Here is an 18,338-nt window from a genome sequence, read left to right on the forward strand (position 1 = left end):
GGTGGAGCGAAAGGATCGGCTGGTGGAGGACGTGGTTCTTTCACTGACAGCAAGTGTTGGCGGCTCCGTCGGTACAAGGTGACATCGACATCGACAAGGTAGGATCGGGGTTCCTTGGATGGGCCAACAATGCAATCGAGACGGGAATGTCCCATAGTTTGCAAACGGACGACTTGGCCCCGCAGTAGTGGTTTCAGCAGTTTGCTTGACTTGTCATATGATCGTTTCTGGATGTTGTGTTTCTCCTGGATGCGCTTCTGGATCGTGGCTGGCTTCAGCACCTGTGGCACCAGCTTCTGCTGGGCAATTGGTATCGGAGGTCTCGTAGTTCTGGACATCAGGTGTTGGGCTGGTGAGCCCAGGACTCCGTCTCTAGCGATGTTTCTGAGGTTTAAAAGGTTGAGGTACACATCCGCAGTAACTCAGTCCTTAGCTTTTGATCGGTCATGCCACTGATAAGCTTGTCCCTGATTAATTCGTTCATCATGATCTGAAAGCGGCACTGCTGAGTCATTTATTTCAAGGCACAAATAAATCTTGCTACAGGCTCATTGGGAAGCTGGTGTCTCGAGAAGAATTTGGCTCTTTCTAAAATACGATTTGAGGGTAGGTCGCATAATTCACGGAATTTACGCAGTAAAAGAGGGGTCATGCATAGACTCAGCAGGCACTACTACCTGATCGTTGGCATCGTGAACGGCTGGTGCGTATTCAAAGGTCTGTGCTCTCATCATGGCTTCGGGTCCCGCCAGGTTAAGTAGGAGGGAAGCCTTGACAGTTTCTGATTCATTTCGGTGGACGATATTGATGTAGTGTTCATAGTCAATTTCAAAGAGTCTCCATCGTTCCCCGATGTCAGAATCGAAGATAAGCTGCGCAGGCTTTCTGCATGATTGAGCCATGGTGATGCGAAAAAAACTGATAAACAGAAATAAAACCCGATATACAGACCCAGTGGGTTACTCCAAGCTTTCTGACACCACGTAAATAAGCAAGTTGCACAATCTGGAGTTCAAAGTCATCTTTAATATACAGCAGTGGATGTTGTGTATATGGACTTCAGTAAGGCCTTTGACAAGGTTCCTCATGGAAGGTTGGTTAAGAAGGTTCAATGGTTGGGTATTAATGGTGGAGTAGCAAGATGGATTCAACAGTGGCTGAATGGGAGATGCCAGAGAGTAATGGTGGATGGTTGTTTGTCAGGTTGGAGGCCAGTGACGAGTGGGGTGCCACAGGGATCTGTGTTGGGTCCACTGTTGTTTGTCATGTACATCAATGATCTGGACGATGGTGTGGTAAATTGGATTAGTAAGTATGCAGATGATACTAAGATAGGTGGGGTTGCGGGTAATGAAGAAGAGTTTCAAAGTCTACAGAGAGATTTATGCCAGTTGGAAGAGTGGGCTGAAAGATGGCAGATGGAGTTTAATGCTGATAAGTGTGAGGTGCTACATCTTGGCAGGACAAATCAAAATAGGACGTACATGGTAAATGGTAGGGAATTGAAGAATGTAGGTGAACAGAGGGATCTGGGAATAACTGTGCACAGTTCCATGAAAGTGGAATCTCATGTAGATAGGGTGGTAAAGAAAGCTTTTGGTGTGCTGGCCTTTATAAATCAGAGCATTGAGTATAGAAGTTGGGATGTAATGTTAAAATTGTACAAGGCATTGGTGAGGCCAATTCTGGAGTATGGTGTACAATTTTGGTCGCCTAATTATAGGAAGGATGTCAACAAAATAGAGAGAGTACAGAGGAGATTTACTAGAATGTTGCCTGGGTTTCAGCAACTAAGTTACAGAGAAAGGTTGAACAAGTTAGGGCTTTATTCTTTGGAGCGCAGAAGGTTAAGGGGGGACTTGATAGAGGTTTTTAAAATGATGAGAGGGATAGACAGAGTTGACGTGGAAAAGCTTTTCCCACTGAGAGTAGGGAAGATTCAAACAAGGGGACATGACTTGAGAATTAAGGGACTGAAGTTTAGGGGTAACATGAGGGGGAACTTCTTTACTCAGAGAGTGGTAGCTGTGTGGAATGAGCTTCCAGTGAAGGTGGTGGAGGCAGGTTCGTTTTTATCATTTAAAAATAAATTGGATAGTTATATGGATGGGAAAGGAATGGAGGGTTATGGTCTGAGCGCAGGTATATGGGACTAGGGGAGACTATGTGTTCGGCACGGACTAGAGGGGTCGAGATGGCCTGTTTCCGTGCTGTAATTGTTATATGGTTATATGGTTATATGGTTTAATCTGTACACATAGTATAGCGGTACAGCAGGTTGTTAGTTCATAATTTCCGCTTCCAAGACTGACCAGTGTAGGAAGTGGGTGTTAGTATAAAGCATACAGTAAGATGGAGTTAGTGATGCTATTTCTACTATGATTGGTTCACATGCAATAACCAATCTACACTTTTCTTAATAGCTATTTTCATTGGCAGTATGACAGGTGAGGCTCTGCCTCCCCTGACCGCATGTCCCTGCTTCCTCCTTGTCTTCTTCGTTGGTTTGCACTCACAAAGCGTCCAGTTCTCGCATCACCTCAGCTGCCTCTGGCCGCTCCTTGGGATTCTCCGACAGCATTTTCTGGATTAAGGCATTCTGGTGGGAACAGACGGAGAGAGATTTAGTTTCAATTTAGTTTATTGTCATGTGTACGGAGGTACAGTGAAAAGCTATCCGGTCAGCAGTAAGACAATACATGATTACATTTGAGGTGTACACAGGGCTCGAAATTAGCGGTTGCCCGGGTGCCATTGACCACCCAAAGTGCCGCCGGGCAACCTAAACGCTGTCATTTTTCCCGGCTTGGCACGCAGATCCGGTTTGTACCAAAGATTGATACAAAAAACTGGAGTAACTCCACGGGTCAGGCAGCATCTCTGGAGAAAAAGAACGCGACGTTTCGTGTCGGCGACGGCTGTATTGCGGGACAAAGATACTATGTGCGGGGTGACGAAAGAGTCGCAGCGAATGACGGACCCGCAGAGCGGCCGCGACAGCGGATGCATCTCCTCCTCCTCCCGCCCCCCCGGCCGCCTTGATAGCGGCCGCTGCTTGCAAATCCGCTAACGGCGCTTTCAAAACAAACCCTCCCGCACGCCGAGGCCGGGAGGGTGAGGCCTCGGCGTGCTGGAGGGTTTGTTTTGAAAGCGCCATTAGCGGATTTGCAAGCAGCGGCCGTTATCAGGGAGGAGGAGGAGATGGAGCCGCTGCCGCGGCTGCTGCTGCCGCTTTGCAGGACCCGTCATTCTCTCCGACCCTTCTGAAGCAGCTGCACCATAGATACTATAGCTATAGGATCTTTGAGCTGCAGCGCTCGGCCCCGCACCTTGCTGTTGGCTGGTGGAGGAGGGGAGGCGGTGGCGAGGAAATCCCAACGGCCAAGGCAGCGGGGCGATGTTGTCCGAGGAGCACTGACCCTCCTTCCTCCCCACCTCGCCCCCTCTCTCTCTCTCTCTCTCTTGTACGCCCCCTCCACCCCCCCTCCCTTTATCCTGGGACCCCTCCTCTCCATCCCGCACTGATCCCCATTCCTGCCTCTATTCAGTCCTCACTGACATCCCCTGTGCTTACCTCCCCATCTACCCACCCTCCCCCCCCATCTATTCATCCTGCGTTGATCACCCTATCCACCTCGCATTGATTCTCCTGCCACCCCCCCCCCCCCCCCCATCCATCCTACACTGGTCCCCCAATTCATACTGTACTTAACCCCCTTCCCATCCATCCTGCACTTCTCCTCCATCCATCCTGTACTGATCCCCCATCCAACCTGTACTAATCCATGCATTCATCTCGTACTGACCCACCCTCCATTTACCCTGCACCTTCCCCTCATTCATCCTGTAGTGATCGCCCATTCATCCTGCACAGACCCTCCGATCCACACAGTACTGACCCACCTCCCCCCATTCATCCTGCAGCTGATCTCCCCCCCCCCATCCATCCTGTACTGATCCTCCATTCAAGAAGAATGGGCGGAACAGTCTGAAGAAGGGTCTTGACCCGAAACGTTGCCTATTTCCTTCGCTCCATAGATGCTGCCTCACCCGCTGAGTTTCTCCAGCACTTTTGTCTACCCCTATCCATCCCGTACTGAACCCCCCCATTCAACAGCACTGACATCCCCCGTGCTCTCCCCTCACAATTTACGTACTCCAACCAACACGTACGAATTCACCTGCCTCAATCCATCCATTCTGCACCGACTGCCTTCTAAACCCCCCACTCCCACCCCCCGCCATCTATCCACCCTGCACTGATTCACACACACCCCTCTCCCTGACCCTATTGTGCTGGAAATGTCTTCAGAGCGAACATTGACTATGTTTGATAACAGAATGCAATCAAATGTGTTTTAATTCCCAATGTTATTATTTGTTTTAGTCCATAAAGATGGATTAATTATATTGTGAACACGTGAAACGTTAAAACCGCAGTGTTCGATTGTCACTGCTACCGTTGACACGTTATTACAGAATTCATTTTAACGGCAAATCAATGCTCTTAATATGGAGTATCAGTACTGTAGTTATTTAATGAGCAACATGCACAATTATACGTTGGATTTTTCCAGGTTTTACTTCTACAGTCGATCATATACATCAGAAATTTGGTCAGGAGATTTTTCAGTTGAAATTTTAACATTAAATCTGGTGGGAATGATGGAAACCGTGTTTATCAATAATTTTATTTTTTAATCTAGTGCTTACAAACTGGGTATCTTCATTGCTGTTCACAACACGTACATCTAATCTGAATATCCAGTAATATGGCGTCTTGACACCTTTAAACATGTTACCAAAAGAACATTTGCTGCAGTTATGTCCTTTGGCCATCTCTTGTCAGTTAGTGTCATGTTTAACCTGTCAGATGGGTATAGTCGGTTTTAACAGCTATTATCATAAAATGCCTTTAGAAATTTCCTTGCAACCTGTATATTTTGTTGTGGATAAATTATGTGGGAAGCGAGAGTGTTTCTGTACCAATAGCAAAAACGACCCATGCTATGGCCATGTTATGGTAATTTTCGGTCCTTCACAGAAAACATGCTTACATCAATCTGTAGTGTGCATGGTTAAGCATATATGTTATCAAGGTCCAGGATTTATTGACACAGGTTGATCATACGCTGAATAATCCAACCACATTTTAGTTTGGAAGTGGAAAGAAGTAATAGAAATTGCATTAATTGCAATGTGTAAAAAGAGTTGAGATACTGTCTTATAATTTTGCTGCATGTCATTGTGGGATATATCATGTCTTGATTGGTGAATATGTTTAGTTTGTGACTTTATTTGAAGCAGAAATAATATGTGAATGCTTCATTGAGTATAATTCCGACTGGTAACTACGCACTTCGTCCGAGCACATTATCGCACGCCTCATGCAAGCCATCTTAAATGACCACCAATCATTTGGCAACCTAAAAAGCTGCCAAGGTTGCCTGGCTGGCAACAGGGAAAAAAAGTTAAGCGAGAGCCCTGTGTACGGATACATGATAAGGGAATAACGTTGCTGTACCAGGAGAGATTTAACAGAGTGGAGTGATTGTAATGCCTGATTGAAGGTTCACGACTGTGACTAGCACACAAAGAGTCAACATCTTGGATCAGGCATTTAATATCATATTGTTAATGATAGATTGGTAAAATACATGCTCCTGGATTAGAATTAAATAGTTCCGTTACCTCAGCGGGATATTCATCAACAAAAGTCCAAGGAAACTCTCCCTCGCGAATTCTATCACAAATCTAAATAAACCAAAAACAAACAGATGAAAATGACTCCTCCATCTCTATCTCTCCCCCTCAACCTGAGGCAACTTCACTCTGTACCCAAAATCTGTAGGAAGGAATTGCAGATGCTGGTTTACACTCATGAATGCTGGAGTCGCTGAGTTACTCCAGCATTTTGTGTCTATCTTCACTATGCACCTGCCCGTACTTCCATTCTGGGTCCCCAGGTGGCAGCGTGGAGCATGTAACACGTTGCTATGCCAACTGGGGGGGGGGGGCAATGTTGAGGGCAGCCCACTCCCCCAAGTTGCCTCCTTGGTTGGACAACCACATAATGGAAGGACATGGATTGCCCCGAGAGACCCTTCAATAGGGCACACAGGCAGCAGCAGCACCACATGCCAACTTAGCTCCAGCACGCCAAAGGCATGAGCCACCTGTAGATTGGCTATTTCATGTTAGCAATCAGAATGCTTAGTAATTATAACTCCGCCTAATGCATGCTTTGTAGTGTAAGAACTCGCCTACTGTCTTCAGTAGCTGTAGTAGAGTGAACGTATGATGTACTGCCTAGATGCTGATGAACTGAACAATAAAGATGCTTGTGCTTGAACCTGTGTGAGTAAGGTATTTTCACCACTCGAATTCGAAGATAAGACACAAAAGGCTGGAGTAACTCAGCGGGTTGGGCAGCATCTCTGGAGAAAAGGAATAGGTGACGTTTCGGGTCGAAGCCCTTCTTCAGACCGAGAATCTGGGGAAAAGAAACGCAAGATTCACCAGGTGGCGCCGTCAGCGATCGCAGCCTCGCCAACGGTCTGTCTGTGTTTTTGTATATTTTGTTATATTTAGTGTGTTTTAAAAGTTTGCATTAATGTCCTCTAGTTTGTTTTATGTGGGGGTGGGGGAGGGGGTCGGGGGGAAACTTTTTTCAATCTCTTGCCTTGCTGGAGATGCGATTGTTTTCCGGATCGTATCTCCGGTCGTTCTGCGGCCTAACATCATGGAGCTGGAGGCCTCGCTCGACAGTGACTTTGACCCCACCGTGGGGCCGTGGACTTACCATCGGAGCCTCTGATCCCTTGCCTGGGATCAACGCTCCAACCATGGCCTGCGGATTCCTACATCGATGAGCTCGCAGTCTCAGGTAGAGACTGATGTCGGGAGGCTCCAAAGTCGCAGGAGGTTTGACAAGCCCTGACCCGGGGTCTGATTGCCCGGCTCGGGGAGCAGAGATCCCCCCAATGCGGGAGCTTGATAGCCCCGATGGGGAGGGCCTGACCGCCGGCTACAGGAGCCAAGATCATCCCGTCAACGGAAGGCTCGAGGCCCCCGACCACGGGAGAACAAAGAAGGGAAAAGAGTCCCGGGACCGCTGGGCTCCGCAGGGTGTTGAACGTATCCTCAATAAGGATTGTATCATAGTTGTATAGTAGGTTATTATGGATATATGTTTGTATTGTATTATGGTGGTGGGTTCTGGCTTGTTTTATTGTAGTGTAATTATTTTTTTTAAATAATTGAATACATTTTTTTATTTAAAAAAAATAAAAATAAAAATAAATAAACAAAATGGGGGGAAAAAGAAGGGAAGAGATTGAACTTTTTTTTCGCCTTCCATTACAGCGAGGAATGTGGAGGAGTCACTGTGATGGATGTTTGTTAATATATATATTTTGTGTGTTTTGTTGCTTTTTATTGGTATGACTGTATGACAAATCAAATTCCTCGTATGTTGCAAAACTTACTTGGCTAATAAATTATGATTATGATTATGAGATGTCGAAGGTAAATAGAACAAATGAATGAAAGAAAGATAGGCAACAAGCATCAATGATCAAGGAAAGGTGGAGCCCACAATGGTCCATTGTTGGCTGTAGGCTGGATGATAACAAGTTATACAGACAGTGCAACTCAACAGGACGACAGGGAAACTAGTACAAAGACTAGGGTGAGTAGGGATGGAGAGAGATGGGATGAAAAGTTTACTTGAAGATAGAGAAATCGATATTCATACCGCTGGGGTGTAAGCTGCCCAATCGCTGTTCCTCTAATTTGCATTTGGCCTCACACTGACAGTGGAGGAGGCACAGGATAGAGAGGTCAGTATGGGAATGGGAAGGGAAGTTAAAGTGTTTGGCAACCGGGAGATCATGTAGGCCAAAGCAGACTGAGCGAAGGTGTTCAGTGAAACGATCGCCCAGTTCAAGCTTGGTCTCGCCACACCTGGAACAGTGGATACAGTAGATGAGATTGAAGGAGATGCAAGTGAACCCTTGCCTCACCTTAATTCGTTCGACCCCTCCCTCCTCCACCTTCTCCCCATCACCTCCAGCCCCACCCACTTCCCCATTATCTTCCTCTGGGCTTGCCTCTCGCACCATCTCTCTCCCCCTCTCCCACCACACTCCTTCCATCGCTCCATCCTATCTCATTCTCCACGCTCTCTCCTTCTCCGTTATCTAATTCGCTACCTTCCACCTCTCCACAACGGTTCACTCAGGCCACTCCGCTCATCCTGCAGTCCTTCTACCATTCTTGTCCCTCCATCTTCATCCTACCAGTTGGCTTCCCTGCTCTCTACCCCCTCTCCTGCTCCAGCTCCCACTCCCCTCCATCCTCTCGGCTCCATCCTCCCAGTTTATCTCCTGTCCTTTCTCCCTTCCCCACACTTCCCTGACTCCCCTCCATCACTGCACCCCACCTCCTTTTTGCCACATCCTTCCTCTCACCACCGTCCTCTCTCTCACTCCCTCTCCCCTCCAGTCCCCTTGTCCTGCACCCTCTCCAATCCAAACCTCTATCCATCCGTCTCCCCCCACACCTCTTCATCCCTTACCCTTCAATCCCTCTCCATTCCCTCCCCCACTCCCCAGCCCCTCCATCACGTCTCCTCACCTTTCTATCCGCCCCCAGCCCACATGCCCCAGGAGCCGGTTCTCCCCCCTCCCTCCAGTCCCGACTTGTACCATCTACCCCACCCTGAGACAGGGCCCGGCTTCCTTGGGCTTTCAGGGAGTTTAGTTTAGTTTATTTTGGAGATACAGCACAGAAACAGGGCCTTTGGCCCACAGAGTCCGCACCGACCAGTGATCATTAACACTATCCTACACACATTAGGGACAAATTACATTTATACCAAGCCAATTAACCTATAAACCTATCAGGCACATGCCGTGAGTAATTACTCAGGATAGGCAGTCAGTCGGCTTTTAAAAAATCTTAAACCGCGCATGCGCAGATTGTTCTCCTCTCCGTAAGCTGTCTGTCGATTTTTATAAAGTCTTCAAAAGCCATATCTCTTAATAAAGTGCCGTATTTCCTGGCAATGAAGACGCACCTGCGTGGAAGACGCACCCCCATTTTGAGTTGCTATATTTTGGGTCATAGAATTCCTCACTCAAAAAAATAAAAAATAAAAAAAGCAACAATTCAATTTGCCCAAGGCTTCCAAATCTCCTTCATTCTGAATTACTGAATCGGTGAGGGTTGGAGGGAGACGACAGGTGGAGAGATCGTGGGAAAAACGGGAGTACACCGGGACACGTTGAATCAGTTGTGATCTTAATGAATGACAATACTAGTTCAAGGGACCAATTGGGAGGAGAGTTCCTTTCGCAGCGTGTGGAGAGTCTGGCCAGGGGTAAAGTTGCGGGGAGGGCAGGAGCGTTGAGAAGGAGGGGGTCGGGGATCATGCCAGTAACTCACTCACCGCTGCCGCGGCGCTCCGGGCGCGGAGCCACCGCATTGTGGCCAAGGAGGGAAGTAGCTCGGGTGGCTGCGAGCGGCCACCGGGACCTCAATGCCTTCTGCCGGCCCGCTTACCTCTGGCAGTGCTCTCCATCTGAATACCTCTCTCCTGCCGCTTGCCGGCCTCACTCATGTCAGCCGCTTCCCGCAAATCCTTAAATTTCGACTGCCGCCGGGAGCAGGACATGGCCTCACTTACTGCGCTGGATGACCCTGTATGGCATTCACTGCCCGGGTCCGTGTCTTTTAATGTAGACCGGACATTGAGGGGACCAGCTCAAGAGCAAAGATCATAGAGCGGAGCGGGTCAGCAGGCCAGGGTGGCCGTGGAGCTTATGCTGCATCAGCACGAACAAGGGACCAATTGAGGTTACTTGCGCTGACATAGCAGTAAGCTACACCGCCCGCTGTCCTGTTATCCATCGCATGCTGACCCGCTCTTGAGCTGGTCCCCTCAGTGTCCCTTGGGGGTAGGTTAGGTATTTCAGTATTGGAGTAAAGAGGTTCTTCTTCAGTTGTATAGGACTCTGGTGAGACCACATCTGGAGTATTGTGTACAGTTTTGGTCTCCTAATTTGAGGAAGGACATCCTTGTGATTGAGGCAGTGCAGCGTAGGTTCACGAGATTGATCCCTGGAATGGCGGGACTGTCATATGAGGAAAGATTGAAAAGATTAGGCTTGTATTCACTGGAGTTTAGAAGGATGAGGGGATATCTTATAGAAACATATAAAATTATAAAAGGACTGGACAAGCTAGATGCAGGAAAAATGTTCCCAATGTTGGGCGAATACAGAATCAGGGGCCACAGTCTTAAAATAAAGGGGAGGCCATTTAAGACTGTGGTGAGAAAAAACGTTTTCACCCAGAGAGTAGTGAATTTATGGAATTCCCTGCCACAGAGGGCAGTGGAGGCCAAATCACTGGATGGATTTAAGAGAGAGTTAGATAGAGCTCTAGGGGCTAGTGGAGTCAAGGGATATGGGGAGAAGGCAGGCACAGGTTATTGATAAGGGCCGATCAGCCATGATCACAATGAATGGCGGTGCTGGCTCAAAGGGCTGAATGGCCTCCTCCTGCACTTATTTTCTATGTTTCTATGCATCTATGTGTCCGGTCTACATTGAAAGACATGGACCGCCCAGTGAATGCCATGCAGTGTCACCCAGTGCAGCAAGTGAGGCCATGTCCTGCTCCCTGCGGCAGTCGGAATTTAAGGATTTGTGGGAAGTGGCTGATATGATGCGCGAGGCCAGCGACCGGCAGGAGAGAGGTGTTCAGATGGAGAGCACTGCCAGAGGTGAGCAGGCCAGCAGAAGGCGCTGAGGTGGTGGCTGGTTCCGCCGCCCGGTCCCGGCGGCCGTTCGCAGCCACCCGAGCTACTTCCCTCCCCGGGCACAATGCTGTGGCTCCGTGGCAGCGGCGAGTTGTTGGCATGATCCCCGACCCCCTCCTTCTCAACGCTCTTGCCCTCCCCGCAATTTTACCCCTGGCCAGACTCCCCACAAGCTGTGAAAGGAACTCTCCCCCCCCAGCGGCTCTGTCCTTTTACAGCCGGCAATGAGGGACAGACTTGGCTATCCCTCAGTACAGCAACATCGTTCTTGATGTTGCTGTACTAAGGGATAGCCAAGTCTATCTCTCTTGGCTAACAACATAACCTTCGGCCTCCAAGACGCAGGTAATCGTTCCTGCCTTATTTTTGGGTTAAAAAATAGCATCTTCATTGCCGGGAAATACGGTATTTAAAAACATATAGCTCAAAGAAATCTACTTAACACATTATTTGTACACGAACACTATTCTCTCTTTGTTTTTTAAGATACTCTTAAGATAATGACAATCCACGTTTGAAAAACCTGCCGAGAAACTTGCACTGCGCATGTGCAGTATGCAGTCCACGGTGCAAAGGCAGAATTTCACTGCCTTCAGCTCCCATTGTCATCGAAGGCTTGAAGTAGCGTAGACGGCATGTGAGCTGCACATACTTTGTCATATTACATGTACTCTACAATCAGTACCCTGTTCCTGCCTTCTCTCCATATCCTTTGACTCTGCTATCTTTAAGAGTTCTATCTATCTCTCTCTTGAAAGCCATCCAGAGAATTCGCCTCCACTGCCTTCTGAGGCAGAGAATTCTACTGATTCACAACTATCTGGGTGAAAAAGTTTTTTCTCATTTCCGTTCTAAATGACCTACCCCTTATTCTTAAACTGTGGTCCCTGTTGTCCCTGGTTCTGGACTCCCCCAACATTGGGAACATGTTTCTTGCCTCTAGCGTGTCCTATCCCTTATTAATCTTATACGTTTTAATAAGATACCCTCTCATCCTTCTAAATTCCAGTGTATACAAGCCCAGTCACTCCATTCTATCAACATATGACAATCCCGCCATCCCAGGAATTAACCTCATGAACCTACGCTGCAGTCCCTCAATAGCAAGAATGACCTTTCTCCAATTTGGAGACCAAAACTGCACACAATACCCCAGGTGTGGTCTCACTAGTGCCCTGTACAACTGCAGAAGGACCTCTTTGCTCCTCTACTCAACTCCTCTTGTTATGAAGGCCAACATGCCACGGGTACAGACAGCACCGGTAGTCGGAATTGAACCCGGGTCCCCATCACTGTAAGCATTGTGAGGCAACAACTCTACCGCTGCACCACCGTGCCGCCCTTTACATGTGACTGACAAACTCACGAATATTCTTCCTGATACTGTGCCGCAATACATCCACAGTAGCTCAAAGAAAATCAGCCCCAGGGCAAAGATGTCGACCTTGTGGTTGTAGTCCCGTTTTGCGCACTGTGGAATCAAGGCAGATGAGAAATTAGTTAGCATTCCCTCTCTGCAGGTGGTTGTTTTTAGTTTTAGAGATACAGCGCAGAAACAAGGTCTTCAGCTCACCAAGTCGGCACTGACCAGCAATCCCCGCACATTAACACTATCCTACACACACTAGGGACAATTTACATTTACACCAAGCCAATTAACCTACGAACATGTTGTCTTTGGAATGTGGGAGGAAACTGAAGATCTCGGAGAAAACCCACGCGGTCACAGGGAGAACGTACAAACTCTGTACAGACACCACCGGCGGTCAGGATCGAACCCGGGACCCAGGGCTCTGGTGCTGTAAGGCAGCAACTCTACCGCTGCGCCACCGTGCTGCCCGCGGTTACAAAGTGCGTTCATATATTTCATCCTCCATCTCCCTCCATTCTCAATTCCCACCTTCTCGATTTATAAGGATGCTGTTTCCACATAAATGTTGGTCTGCTCCTTTACTTCCCCCAGAACTTCCCACCCCCTCTCCAGCTCATCCAAACACAACAGCCGGGATCTAGCTGCTGCTGCCCTCCAGCCCAGTGGGACTGCGAAAGGGCGTTAGTTATCCTGGTTGTGGACCCTCCCCCCCCCCCCAGCAACAACTGTGTACAGAAGACTCTCCGATCTCTGAGATGGACGTCAAGTTCCGCTGGAAAATCATCGGCTCAGCGAAGGACAAGCTTCCCGAAATCCGGTCTTGCAGAGCAACAGTGTGACTGGTACATCAACAACTGACAACATGGTGCCCAGAATACTCTAAATGTGGCCTCACCAACGTCTTACATAACTGAAACATGACTCCCAACATCTACAGCAAATAATACTCTCACCGATGAAGGGCAAGTACTGAAAGCCGAAAGAAGTTAACAGATCCCACCGCAGATCAACAGCATTTGCAGGAAGATGAGAGCAGGAAGTAACCAGATAATGTTTTTTTTAAAGTGTCTGCATAGGCGATGGGCCAAGCCAACATCTCCTGTGATTCAGCGACTGGTCGGTTTGTTCCCTCACCTGTTCCGGACTCATGTACAGACGTGTTCCCACGTTCACGCTGAGAGGGTGCTTGTCTTTCATTCTAGCGAGACCAAAGTCCCCGATCTTTGCCTCCAGCTTGGTTCCTTCTGTCAGGAAGATGTTCGCCGGCTATTTTCACCAGAACGAAAATCATTCAGTTAATTTGCAGCATTTCATAGTCATTGACGCATACAGCATGGGAATAGGCCCTTCAGCTCAACTTGCCCACACCACCTAACATATCCCATCAACACTTGTCCCACCTGTCCGCGTTTGGCCCATTTCCCTCGAAACCTGTCCTATCCATGTACCTTTCTAAATGTTTCCTAAACTGCCGCAACTGCCTCCTCTGGCAGCTCGTTCCATACACCCACCACTTGTGTGGAAAAGTTACCCCTCAGGCTAATATTAAATCTTTCCCCCACACAATCCCAATGGTCTGACCTTCAGGTCTCGATGAAAAATTTTACGCTGATGAATGTAGTCAACTCCATCTGATAATTGACGCATTATGTCCAGTGAATTAAATTTCTTTTGGGACTGATAGTTTTCAGGATCTTCTATCCAATCTCCCAAGTTCTTCTCATATAACTTCATTTGGATGTACAGATATGTCTTGTTATCTCTACAATTGAAAATGAAAAGACATCATCAGTTTATGAAAAATGTGCATAATAAGCTAATTTATACTGTCACCATGAAAATAATTTTTCATTGTTAAGAAATTTGATGCAGTCACACACATGTTGAGTTTATTGTCACGTGTACCGAGGTACAGGGAAAAGCTTTTGTTGCATGCTAACCAGACACAATTTCACCACAAAGCTACTGTGACCCCAGCAACCTCTGTAACATGTACGTTGGGATGTCCTGTATCTGGACTGAATATCCCTGACATCCAAAATTTCTATAGACACAAAAAGCTGGAGTAACACAGCGGGACAGGCAGCATCTCTGGAGAGAAGGAATAGGTGGCGTTTCAGGTTGAGACCCTTCTTCAGACTGGTTAGGGATAAGGGAAACAAGAGATATAGACGAATGATGGATAGAGATAAAGAACAATGAATGAAATACGCAAAACAGTAACGATGATACAGGGAACAGGCCATTGTTAGCTGTTTGTTGGGTGTAAACGACAAAGATCTTAGAGCAGAGCAAGATGGGTTACTCTCACGCAAACGTGTAGTACGCTCATGGGCAGATTCATGGGTGATTATAGGACCCATTTTAGCAACCAGCCCCCGCCATCTTGTTCCGCCATCTTGCTTCCGGCCAAAGTTCGGATCTTTGTTTCCGCAGCGGGACAGGGAGTGTGCGGCCTGGGGCAGCGGGACAGGGAGTGTGCGGCCTGGGGCAGCGGGAGAGGGAGCGTGCGGCCCGGGGCAGCGGGACAGGGAGTGTGGGGCCTGGGGCAGCGGGACAGGGAGTGTGGAGCCCGGGGCAGCGGGAGAGGGAGTGTGTAGCCCGGGGCAGCGGGAGAGGGAGTGTGCGGCCCGGGGCAGCGGGACAGGGTGTGTGCGGCCCGGGGCAGCGGGACAGGGAGTGTGGGGCCCGGGGCAGCGGGGAGAGGGGCATAGGAGGGGGGGAGACATGTAGTGTGGGGGCAGGCGAAGTAATGCCGGATGGGGGGAGAGTTGAGGGGTGGGATAAGGCCTAGTGTGTGTGAAGTTGCGGGGAGGTTTACAATGTTTCTTATTTAATGTCCCTTGTCTAGTCTGAAATAAAGTTCATCATTGAATCAGAAGAAATATAATTGTGTGTGTTATATGATTATATACATTTATATCACATTCATGTATGTGTGTTTATAAACATTTTATTCTTTAACAAGAATTAACAGAATTATGAATCTAACCCTATAACACACACAAAAACTTCCCCCGCAATGTCAATTACCCTGCGAGTCGGGTCGGGTCGGGTAGGTTCCGGTTACTACAAAATCAACTCAAACACTGCTTGTGAGCCATTTAAAAAGAAATGATTTAAAAAACATTAAAAAAGACAATTACCAGTCAAATTTTATTCTTGACAAGAAGTATGAACTGACAGAATTATGAATCTAACCCTATATCACACACACAAACTGTTGCCCCGCAACATTGATTACACTGCGAGTCGGGTCGGGTCAGGTAGGCTCCGGTTACTAAAATGGGCGGTGAAAAATGTCCAGGATCCCCTCCGTAGCGTACTACACGTCAGCCCATTGTATTTCGCAGGAGTGGCCTATCTTGCTCTGCTCTAAGATCTTTGGTAAACGAGAAGCTGGTGTAACTTGGGTGGGGGAGGGATAGGGAGAGAGTGAATGCCAGGGTTACTTGAAGTGAGAGAAATCAATATTTATACCACTGGATTGTAAGCCGCCCAAGCGAAATATGAGGTGCTGAATTCCACTGTACCTTAATTGGTACATGTGACAATAAACAAACCTTGAACCGTGTTCCTCCAATTTGCGTTTAGCCTCACTCTGACAATGGAGGAGACCTAGGACAGAAAGCTCTGTGTGGCAATGGGAAGGAGAATTAAAGTGTTTAGCAACCGGGAGATCAGGTAGGTTCAGGCGGACTGAGCGAAGGTGTTCAGTGAAACGATCGCCCAGTCTACGTTTGGTCTCGCCGATGTAGAAGAGTCTGGAACTGGAGCTGGAATCCCTGAGGTAGATGGAGACACAGGTAAGCACCGAGAACAAACATGTAGCTGTGGTAGCGAGACTGGGTTAAAACATGTTTCCATGTTATATCTCTAAAGTCTAAAGCAAAGTCTAATCTTCCTTGATCATTTAGACCTCCATTGGATTTTCAACATTCAACTGCGATGGCCGCTGGGATCTCTGTTTACGCATGTTCAGAAGAAGGCACCTCTTCCCCAATACAGACGCTTGGGAGTTTTAGCCTGGATTATGTGTTTGGAATCTAAGGCCAACTCAGAGGTAAGAGTGTTGTTCAAACAGAAGGCCTTCTCTTAAAGACATTTAATTGTCTTCACATAGTAATAAACCCATTGACTTCCACTACCTTTCTTCAATCCAGCTAGTGTGGTATCGGACAATGTTGGGATGTTCCAGCTTTGCCAACGAGGTGACTTCACGTCTTGCACGGCTAATTAGAAATCAAAAGAACTAGTCAGAATCAAAAACATATGAGAAGATAAGTCCATCTAGTCAATGTGTAGGAAGGAACTGCAGGTGATGGTTTAAACCAGAGATGCTGGAGTAACTCAGCGTAGTGCTTTTGCAGCTCAAATTTATTTTTCCTGAAATATTTCCAAATTACCTGGAATTTGATGGTATTTCCCAGCAGATGGTCGTAAATATACAGGTACATACTTTTTTCCCGCAAATTAGCCCGCTTCGCGCCTCCCCGCACGTGCTCAGTGGGCCCGGTATCCGTGAGTACGCAGTTGGGGCGGGAGCCGCTCATGCGCAGTTGGGGAAGACTTACCAGGCCGGGAAATTTCCTGAAATTTCCCCAAATTATTTTATTTCCCTAAAATTACTCAGACAACCAGTATTTCCCGAATTTCGTCACCAATTCCTTCTCTCCAGGGATGCTGTCTGTCCCGCTGAGTTACTGCAGCATTTTAGATACATACATAGATACATAGAAAATAGGTGCAGGAGTAGGCCATTCGGCCCTTTGAGCCTGCACCACCATTCAATATGATCATGGCTGATCATCCAACTCAGTATCCCGTACCTGCCTTCTCTCCATACCCCCTGATCCCTTTAGCCACAAGGGACACATCTAACTCCCTCTTAAATATAGCCAATGAACTGGCCTCAACTACCCTCTGTGGCAGAGAGTTCCAGAGATTCACCACTCTCTGTGTGAAAAAGTTTCTTCTCATCTCGGTCCTAAAGGATTTCCCCCTTATCCTTATGCTGTGACCCCTTGTCCTGGACTTCCCCAACATCGAGAACAATCTTCCTGCATCTAGTCTGTCCAACCCCATAAGAATTTTGTACGTTTCTATAAGATCCCCTCTCAATCTCCTAAATTCTAGCGAGTATAAGCCAAGTCGATCCAGTCTTTCTTCATATGAAAGTCCTGACATCCCAGGAATCAGTCTGGTGAACCTTCTCTGCACTCCCTCTATGGCTATAATGTCCTTCCTCAGATTTGGAGACCAAAACTGTACGCAATACTCCAGGCGTGGTCTCACCAAGACCCTGTACAACTGCAGTAGAACCTCCCTGCTCCTATACTCAAATCCTTTTGCTATGAAAGCTAACATACCATTCGCTTTCTTCACTGCCTGCTGCACCTGCATGCCTACTTTCAATGACTGGTGTACCATGACACCCAGGTCTCGCTGCATCTCCCCTTTTCCTAATCGGCCACCATTTAGATAATAGTCTGCTTTCCTGTTTTTGCCACCAAAGTGGATAACCTCACATTTATCCACATTATACTGCATCTGCCAAACATTTGCCCACTCACCCAGCCTATCCAAGTCACCTTGCAGTCTCCTAGCATCCTCCTCACAGCTAACACTGCCCCCCAGCTTAGTGTCATCCGCAAACTTGGAGATGTTGCCTTCAATTCCCTCATGCAGATCATTAATATAATTTGTAAATAGCTGGGGTCCCAGCACTGAGCCTTGCGGTATCCCACTAGTCACTGCCTGCCATTGTGAAAAAGACCCGTTTACTCCTACTCTTTGCTTCCTGTTTGCCAGCCAGTTCTCTATCCACATCAATACTGAACCCCCAATACCGTGTGCTTTACGTTTTGTGTCTATCTTCCATCTAGTCAATGGCAGAAAGCACAAGTCGACTAGTCATTGCAGAGAAATGTAGATATAGCCCAGTCCACCACACAGACCACACTCTTCACCATTGACTCCCATCTACACTACATGATGCCACGATAAAGCAGCCAACATAATCAAAGATTTGTCCCATCCCGGCCAATCCCTCTTCTCCCCACTCCCATCGGGCAGGAGATACAGAAATATAAAGCATGCACCACCAGACTCAGGAACAGATGCTTCCCCCTCTGTTATCAG

General features: G+C 47.7%; 1 protein-coding gene across 3 annotated transcripts in view; it reads right to left on the reverse strand.

The window, feature by feature from the left end:
• Positions 1-2,409: 2,409 nt before the first annotated feature.
• eif2ak2 (eukaryotic translation initiation factor 2 alpha kinase 2) overlaps positions 2,410-18,338 on the reverse strand; it is a 162,255-nt gene continuing 146,326 nt past the window's right edge. Inside the window, exons 16-21 of one of the 3 annotated variants that reach the window (XM_033021791.1) lie at positions 16,346-16,429; positions 13,779-13,959; positions 13,365-13,463; positions 12,192-12,296; positions 5,692-5,754; positions 2,410-2,599 (exon numbers count right to left, since the gene is read on the reverse strand). In XM_033021791.1, the coding sequence (XP_032877682.1) occupies positions 2,513-2,599; positions 5,692-5,754; positions 12,192-12,296; positions 13,365-13,463; positions 13,779-13,959; positions 16,346-16,429 (619 nt within the window). In that variant the 3' untranslated portion in view covers positions 2,410-2,512. Of the gene's footprint in view, positions 2,600-5,691; positions 5,755-12,191; positions 12,297-13,331; positions 13,464-13,778; positions 13,960-16,345; positions 16,430-18,338 lie in introns of all 3 variants that reach the window. The other 2 variants (XM_033021788.1, XM_033021789.1) reach the window with 2 other exon arrangements.

This window comes from Amblyraja radiata, chromosome 5 (assembly GCF_010909765.2).
Source record: "Amblyraja radiata isolate CabotCenter1 chromosome 5, sAmbRad1.1.pri, whole genome shotgun sequence".
In the NCBI taxonomy this organism is placed as follows: domain Eukaryota; kingdom Metazoa; phylum Chordata; class Chondrichthyes; order Rajiformes; family Rajidae; genus Amblyraja; species Amblyraja radiata.